A 9,351-nucleotide genomic window follows, 5' to 3' on the forward strand; every position below is an offset into this window, starting at 1 on the left:
GTGTGCGTGTGTCTGTGAGTGTGTGCGTGTTTCTGTGAGTGTGTGTGCGTGTGTCTGTGAGTGTGTGTGCGTGTGCCTGTGAGTGTGTGTGCGTGTTTCTGTGAGTGCGTGTGTCTGTGAATGTGTGTGCGTGTGTGAGCGAGTGTGTGTGCGTGTGTGAGCGAGTGTGCGTGCGAGTGTGAGCGAGTGTGCGTGTGTGAGCGAGTGGCGTGTCTGAGTGAGTCTGTGTGCGTGTGAATCTGCGAGTGCTTGTGAATCTGCGAGTGCGTGTGAATCTGCGAGTGCGTGTGAATCTGCGAGTGCGTGTGAATCTGCGAGTGCGTGTGAATCTGCGAGTGCGTGTGAATCTGCGAGTGCGTGTGAATCTGCGAGTGCGTGTGAATCTGCGAGTGCGTGTGAATCTGCGAGTGCGTGTGAATCTGCGAGTGCGTGTGAATCTGCGAGTGCCTGTGAATCTGCGAGTGCCTGTGAATCTGCGAGTGCCTGTGAATCTGCGAGTGCGTGTGAATCTGCGAGTGCGTGTGAATCTGCGAGTGCGTGTGTGCGCGTGTGTCTGCGAGTGCGTGTGAATCTGCGAGTGCGTGTGTGCGCGTGTGTCTGCGAGTGCGTGTGTACATATACTTTATTTAGTGCAACGCTTTGGTCCAATTACAGGTCCCGTGAGTGTTTCTTTTATATGTTCTATGATTATGACTTGCTCATACTAACACACACAGTGAAGTTCTTTTTCTGTGGTTACCCGTGTGCTACATTTACATATGAGATATAGATAGCTATAGCACAGGTAGAAGGGACGTTGCAGCCGCGGGCAGGAGCTTCTCCCCGCTCCGGTTAACCGCTTGTGACGCACAGGTGAACACTGTCCGCTCCTCTTCTCACACTGGGCACCAGTGATTAGCACAGGAGAGGAGCGGGTACTACAGTATGTATCTGCTCACGGTCATTAAGCAGCTAAGGGAGCGCGGAGAAGCTATGACCCGCGACTGCAACAACTCCACTCCCTCTACACTGGGGAGAGAGACCACGAGCTGGACCGGCCTGCCGTCGGGGGCCACACGTGAAGCCCCAGAGGCCCACCTGTTGCCCACCAATGTTTTCAACACTCTCCTCCTTCCTGGCTTCTCTAGGTGTTGCAGGAGTTGGGTTACCATCAGATAACCCCTCAAACTCCTGCAGTGCCATGTTGAGCCATTGCATCCTCAATCCAATACACACTACATTGATTTCACTAATTAGTCCACTGTTTTTAGCTCATGTAATTGAAATAGCCAAAGATAATCAAATTCTAAACACACTGGCAAACCCGACTGATCAATGCCTGTTCAACTGCGCAGCTTACACATGGTTTTATTAACCCCCTGTATTCTGCTGAAGTCTGCAACACCAGGCAATTAATTGTTTTCCATGGGAAAGAACGGACACACATATGCAATGCCCTGTATACTCCAACAGCAAAGGGTTAATAAACAAAGGCAATCCTCGATTAAAACAATGGGCAATAATAATAATAATGATATAATATTACTATACAAGAACATGCAATTATTATTAAAACAATGGGCAATACCGCATCATACATCATGCAGGTTCAAGGAGAAGTGCCTCCCGCCATATATTCAACAAATACAACGTGCAGCACACTTATTAGACAACAGTGTATCCAATGCACTGCGACATTAATTTAAAAAATAAAAAATAAATCATGTTTTAACACTATCTAGATTAGGCGTGGCAAACTCCAGTCCTCAAGGGCCACCAACAGGTCAGGTTTTAAGGCTATCCCTGCTTCAGCACAGGTGGCTCAGTCGACTGAGCACACGTGTGCGGACGCTGGGACTGATTGAGCCACCTGTGCTGAAGCAGGGATTTCTCCAATACCTGGCCTGCTGGTGGCCCTTACGGACTGAAGTTTGGTCTACCGTACAGTAGGAAAGGGGTTCATTGGAAAGAGACTCAGGAGGAAGAGGAAAAAAAAATCACCACTATTTTGCCGTGCCCCCTGCCTGCCCTTCCAGCACCGAAGAGGTTAAGAGACTGCGTAGCTGATCACGGCGTTTGAAGCTCAGGCGCTATGTACGTGGAACGCACATGAAAGTGCATCCCACCCGTTCACTGCGAGCGAGGCGCGCCGATCTCCACGACAGCGAAGGGCTCGGGGCGTGTGCGGGCGGCAAAACACAATACTTCCCAGATTGTTTTACAACAGGGTTTTTTCTCTTTGGGAAGGAAAGTGAGCAAATCTGTGCCTTTCTTCAGCTCAGTATCAAAGGTCGGCTTATTGTAGCCGGCGGCAGTGGGATTACACCCAGCGCACGGACAATCGGTAACTCTGTCCTGGAAATGTTGCCAGACGGAAACATTAACTGACCCTAGAAAAGAAACAGACCGCACACTTGTAAAGTTCCTTTGCAAACCTAGCGCGTTACAAGCCCCATACATGCTGCAATTCTCCCCAACGGATCCAGACAGCATCTCCCTAGCGAACGCCGTTACTTAATATCTATTAAGTAGGCAGGCACTCCAGTGATGGGTTACCTTTATGCAATAGGATGAACCATACGTGGGTATTGCTGGCAGTGGCAATGGAATAGTACAGCGGTGGCCAACTCCACGGCTACTTCACTTCGACTGAGCCACCTGTGCTGAAGCAGGGATATCCTTAAAACCTGACCTGTTGGTGGCCCTTGAGGACTAGAGTTGGCCACCCCAAGCAGTTACTCTGCCCTTTTCATTGTGGACTATCAGCGGCCAGTAACAGGGGACCAAGCGCTTCAGCCCTGAATAGGTTAATAATGGGTACTACTGAAGGTCACTGAATAAGCAGGCTGACCTGAACCCTGCACTCTTCAGTTGTATTCATGTGTCTGAACCCAAAGGTCCACCCCTCCTTTGCTCTATGTCTTGCCCTGTGATACCAGCTCTGCACGCGGCTCCCTTACACCTCCTCTGCGACGTGGTGATAGATCGCAGGGTAAATGTGGCCCTTTCAGTGGCGATTTTAACGACTCCCTCCCCTGCATCGCAGCTTTGTGCTTGTGATAGTCTTCTTCGGGTAGAAGAAATCCTCCTCTTCCCCACCGACGCCCCAACACATCGCTCTGGGTTCAGAGCGGAAACCCAAATCAATACACTGCATGTGGATTAGACTACATCCGTTCCCCATCTCCCCTCTTGCAGAAGGAAGGAGGTATGCGGTTTGTATCGGTCGTCGGGACGCACGCTCTGAGGCACCTTAGGGTGTTGGGTTACCTCATCTCACAAGCCATTAGATTGTTCTTCCATCACTTGGGGAAATTAATTAATTTATATATATATATATATATATATATATATATATATATATATATATAACAAAAAGCAGCAGCCAGCACTCCAAGCAACAAATGTAAAGTCAAGGTGCATGCTCCATAGAAATCAATATAGAAACACTGTCTTCCCATAAGAGAAGGCACAAAAGCAGCAACACTCAGATATAGCAAAAAGACATGTATTAGCAGTGACAAAACAGCACACTATAAACCCAACGTTTCGGTCCTGGCAGGACCTTCCTCAGTGGGCTTGAGCACCCCCCTGAGGAAGGTCCTGCCAGGACCGAAACGTTGGGTTTATAGTGTGCTGTTTTGTCACTGCTAATACATGTCTTTTTGCTATATCTGAGTGGCACATCCAGTGAAACTTATACACGGTCCTGTATGTATGTGTATATATATATATATATATATATATATATATATATATATATTATTTTTTTAAAGGCTATTTCGGCTCCACAACTGCCTTGTTTCCATCCACCAACGCCCCCCAAAATATCCGAAATATCTAAAGAAATGCAAGAGCCTGGGCATTGCTTGAAATGCGATTGTGACGGACAGTGCAGAGTTCTGCCGCCTGTCAATTCATTGAGCTTTGGTATCTCCACTAGATTACCAGGCTTTGCAGAATAAACAGTATACAGTAACTTATAATTATTTCCTGTCATTTTCCTGCAGTCTGCATTACTGCCTAACAGAAAGGGCTGCATTATAAGGGGACACAGCTCTGCGGAAATCATGCATTGGCCAGTGAGCACTTTGCTGATATTATACACCATTTATATCGTTTATTTACCCTGCTTCTGGCACGCAATAGGACACACATGCAAAAAAAAAGCAATTTGACAACGTTTGATTGAAGTTCTGGAAAGGCCTTATCTTCTGCTGGTGACAGCCTTTACGGTGGGTTCAGATGGATAAGCTCGGAGCTCTCTGGCCTGCTCAGCATGAGAGTTATCAGATGGCATTTGCACTTGGCATTAACCAAAGCTTGGCAGTGGCTATCAGAAATAAATAATGCAAACAGGGTAGGATGCAGCTAAACTAAGTTATCAGGTGCCTATCTATAACGGGCACTTGAGATGCACTGTGACCTATAATATTACTCTAGCGCAGTTTGTTAGTCAAAGTAATTAGATAGAGAGGCCACTTTTGTTTTCCCGTGTGTCCCACCTTACAAAAGGCAAAGCCGAGCTCGGAGAACTGGAAGAAAATACAGGCGTCCCCTTTCATCCGAGTCTCTGGGCTGCAACCCGTGGTGTCCCGATACCGCACCGAACACCGCAATCTGATTAAAATGCTGCACTAACTAGTGAGGTTACCCTTTCACCGCCAGAGAGGCCTGCAACATGTTGCAAATGGTTAAACTGATCAGAGGGCATAGGGGACTGTATGTGCCACTTTCACAGGCTCCCCCCCCCCCACCCCTCAAAATGTCACATGCAAACGTTAAAATATTAAAACTGCAGCAACAGAATAAAGCACTCAAATAAAATGTAAATATACTGAACAGAACCAAAGCCAGACAGAAAAGATGGGAAAAGTGAAGTCACGTCATGGACAGAATTGCACAAAGTCCAGGACGCTGCAGATACCTTTTGGGGTACTGCTACCGGAGATGAAACTAAAGTCTAAATAGTGGCATTTGACAGGCCTTTAACCCTTCGAGCACCAGAGAGCCTGCCACACATTCATACACAGCCTGTTGTTCCAAAGCAGGATTTGCACATTGTGTCATTGGCATCTGTGAACTTTATTAGGCCTTGGAGATATTACAGGGGGGGGGGGTCAGATTAGTGGTCGGAAAGTATTTCAAGAACCTCTGGCAGCAAAGGGGTTAAGAAAAGGTGGTTCCCAAAATTCGACGGCTGTAAATAAAACAACGAGGCACAGGTCTTTTACAAACAGAAAGAGAGGGAGACTTCCACCTCCCCCCAGCAAATTCTTTTGTCTTTAAAAAGAAAGTGAAACTATGTTTGTAAAAAAATTAAAAAGTAGTGGTACCCTGACTTTCTAAATAAATGGTGGGGGGGGGTGGCGTGGGAGAAGAATTGTATCCGAGCCCCTTATTGCTATCACATTTTGACCACTGATTATACGTGTTGATTAGCATAATAGAAATCCAGGTAACCAAACTCCAGCAGTGCACAGGGGCTTCAAAAACAACAGGAGAAAGAATAGCCCAATGATCATTAAATAGTGGTTTTCCCCCTAAAGTGCATGTTTAGAACAGCAATGCTTCTTTTCAAGCACTCTTGCCACTAGAGGTAAATGATATGGCCGCAGCCCAGCTGAAACCTGTAGAAACTGCACCATTACACAAAACTGAAACATGTTATCAGTCAAGAGAATGGGGAGTAGGGTTAATTCATTCCGAACCCAGGGAATTCAGTGTAAATGAGACATGTTTCAAAATGCACCCTGGCTTGGGAAAAGCCTAGAACAGTTAGGGTCTAATAAACACTAGAGAAAACTATAACTATCAAGATCTAAGGAATATATATATATATATATATATACACACACACATATACACACCACACATATACATATACATACACACATTGTTTGCTCCTCTGACAGCAAATGGGTTACTAGAAGCACAGTGTGATTTCGGATTAAGACACTACTGGAGTCATTGGTAGTGACAATTGGTGTCACTTGACAGGCCTAGGGGTCTAATAGGATTATTCACTGCTGCATTCAATACCACCGCGTTTAATGGATGTACACAATTGAAGTCAAATGCTAATCCTGCCAATGTCTCTTGGGGGGTGGAGGGTTAAGTTCCCAGCCCCCTCCCCATATTACCAGTTCCAGGCATTTATTGGGTCACTGTGTGGGTTGGCTCAGGACAACTGTATTGTTTTCAACCTCTGCCCCCCTCCCCAATTACACAACATCATTAGATCCCTTCTGTAACCTCACAATAAGATTATGGTCACCCCTTCACCCCCTTTCAGACACCCTGGCAGTGTCAACACAAAACGCACACTATCTTTAAACTTAACTTGCACTTGATCCTTTGCAAATAGAAATGTAACTGGTTTGTTTTCTCCATTCTTTCTACCCGGTGTCAGCACACAACCTGAGGGCCCCTGCCTCCTACTGTACTTTTAAAGCCTCTTATATTGTGCACACGTGGTTACAGCTGCAACAAGGTACTGCAGGAGTTTGGCTGTCATGTGGAAGACAGGCTGTGCTGGCAACCCAACTCCTGCTGTGCAGCAAAGTTTAGAGAAGCGGGCAATGGAAATGGTTTAATCACTCGTGGGCTGGGGGATCTACAGTGATCTGTGCTGAGAAGGACAGTGATCAGACAAGGAGATCTTGGCTATAAAAATAAACAAAAGCAAGGGGGAGACTGGTGATCACTTGAAACCCTTTCAGTGCAGGAGGTTAGATAACACACACGGATATATTTTCTTGCCAATGTTTTGCATAAACAGATCACAGATTCCACCCCTTATCTCTTACTCAGAGATCTGATCACAGGCATCCCCCTCACCACTCAGAGATCTGATCACAGCCACCACTCAGAGATCTGATCACAGCCACCACTCAGAGATCTGATCACAGCCACCACTCAGAGATTTGATCACAGCCACCACTCAGAGATCTGATCACAGCCACCACTCAGAGATCTGATCACAGCCACCACTCAGAGATCTGATCACAGCCACCACTCAGAGATCTGATCATAGCCACCACTCAGAGATTTGATCATAGCCACCACTCAGAGATCTGATCATAGCCACCACTCAGAGATCTGATCATAGCCACCACTCAGAGATCTGATCATAGCCACCACTCAGAGATCTGATCATAGCCACCACTCAGAGATCTGATCATAGCCACCACTCAGAGATCTGATCATAGCCACCACTCAGAGATCTGATCATAGCCACCACTTAGAGATCTGATCATAGCCACCACTCAGAGATCGTTCACAGACATACCCCTCACCACTCAGAGATCTGATCACAGACATACCCCTCACCACTCACGAGATCTGATCACAGACATACCCCTCACCACTCAGTGATCTGATCAGACATACCTCTCCGCACTCAGAGATCTGCTCACAGACAAACAGGATCTACTGCTCATGTAATGCACAAGAAAAATAACTACCCCGGATCTTCTGTTGTTGCATATGTAAGTGTCGTGCCCCTGCTAGTTACTTGAACCCAAAGCTGATCAACTTACCCAGTGGCAGGAAATGTTTGGTGTCCATCTCTGCTTAACTCATGCCATGCGATTTGTGATGAAAAAAAAGGAGATTTCAGGAAAAAAGCCACCCAAAAAAACATATATACCAATCAGCTGGGAGGAGAGGCAGCAGGAATAAATCAAAAAGGAAAGGGGGCAAAGCTCGGGGCATGGAGGGGGGATACGGGAATAGAAATCCAGTTATGTTGGAGGCCAAAGCAGAGGGAGTTGTTGCAAACTCACCAACAATGTAACTAAAGTACTTGTGTGTCTGTGTGTCTCCAACTACTGGGGCTGCAATGCAAGGGGACCCCGGCGAGGGGAGCAGCGACGGCCAACCGCCGCGGCAGCGACAGGAACCAGGTAGAGAGATGGGTACTCGCACACGCTGCTTCATTTAACCCTTCACCCTGAAGGAACATTAGGAACACATACCTCAGGCTCCGTCTTAAAGATATATACACAACGGCTAACCCAAGCATGAAACATGCACATGCCACTTATATTTAAAAGCCATTAGGGGCACATGCCACTCACATCTCACTCAGATCTGTCAGGGACACATACCACTGACACCTTACTCAGATATAGGAGGGCCACATACCACTCACTCAGATATAGGAGGGCCACATACCACTCACTCAGATATAGGAGGGACACATACCACTCACTCAGATATAGGAGGGACACATACCACTCATACCTTACTCAGATATAGGAGGGCCACATACCACTCACTCAGATATAGGAGGGCCACATACCACTCACACCTTACTCAGATATAGGAGGGCCACATACTCAGATATAGGAGGGCCACATAACACTCACACCTTACTCAGATATAGGAGGACCACATAACCCTCACACCTTACTCAGATATAAGTGGGCCACATACCACTCACACCTTACTCAGATATAGGAGGGCCACATACCACTCACACCTTACTCAGATATAGGAGGGCCACATACCACTCACACCTTACTCAGATATAGGAGGGACACATAACACTCACACCTTACTCAGATATAGGAGGGACACATAACACTCACACCTTACTCAGATATAGGAGGGACACATAACACTCACACCTTACTCAGATATAGGAGGGACACATACCACTCACACCTCACTCCAATACATTAGGGACACATAGCACTCCCTCCTCACTCAGATATGTCAGGGACACATACCACTGACCCCTCACTATTTTATATATCACAAGCACATCATTGTTCTCAGAACATACCATGAACATGTACCACTCACTACAGACACTCAAAAATATCACTGACACATACCACAGTAATCACTCACTCTCAAAGTCGCCTGGGACATATATAACATTCACTCTCAGGAACACACGCCACTCACTACAGACAAAATTATCACTGACCCACACCACAATGGTCACTCACTCTCAAACGTATCAGAAACACATTGCATTCATATCTTACTCGCAAAGAAACATCCACATTACTAATCAATTGCCTCCCACAGGAACCGTAAAAACAGAGACCTTTTACACATTTATATTTTACAGAATTGGAACCTGGGGGGCCCCTGGGGGTGAACTGCTGGATTTTCAAAGAGGGCGCCCACAGTCATCCAAAAATCAGCCGCAACCTCAAATGATTCTGCAGCTTCCTATTGGCTCGCGGGATCTGGCAGACATTTTAATTTCCCTAGTGGAAGCTGAAACACCAATAACGCCAGTTGCACCAGTCTTGGTGGAACGGCGGGGCAGCTACATTTAGCGGATTTCGTCTCCGGGGTACCGCCCAGTTCGAACGCTGGAAAAATATCAATACACATAAAAGTTGCGGGTTA

General features: G+C 46.6%; 1 protein-coding gene across 1 annotated transcript in view; it reads right to left on the minus strand.

Moving 5' to 3' along the window:
• Positions 1-7,814, minus strand: part of RXRA (retinoid X receptor alpha) — a 147,917-nt gene extending 140,103 nt beyond the window's left edge. Inside the window, exon 1 of the mRNA XM_075578922.1 lies at positions 7,521-7,814. Coding sequence (XP_075435037.1) covers positions 7,521-7,548 — 28 coding nt within the window. The 5' untranslated portion in view covers positions 7,549-7,814. The remainder of the gene's footprint in view (positions 1-7,520) is intronic.
• Positions 7,815-9,351: the final 1,537 nt, after the last annotated feature.

This window comes from Ascaphus truei, chromosome 21 (assembly GCF_040206685.1).
Source record: "Ascaphus truei isolate aAscTru1 chromosome 21, aAscTru1.hap1, whole genome shotgun sequence".
Taxonomy (NCBI): Eukaryota; Metazoa; Chordata; class Amphibia; order Anura; family Ascaphidae; genus Ascaphus; species Ascaphus truei.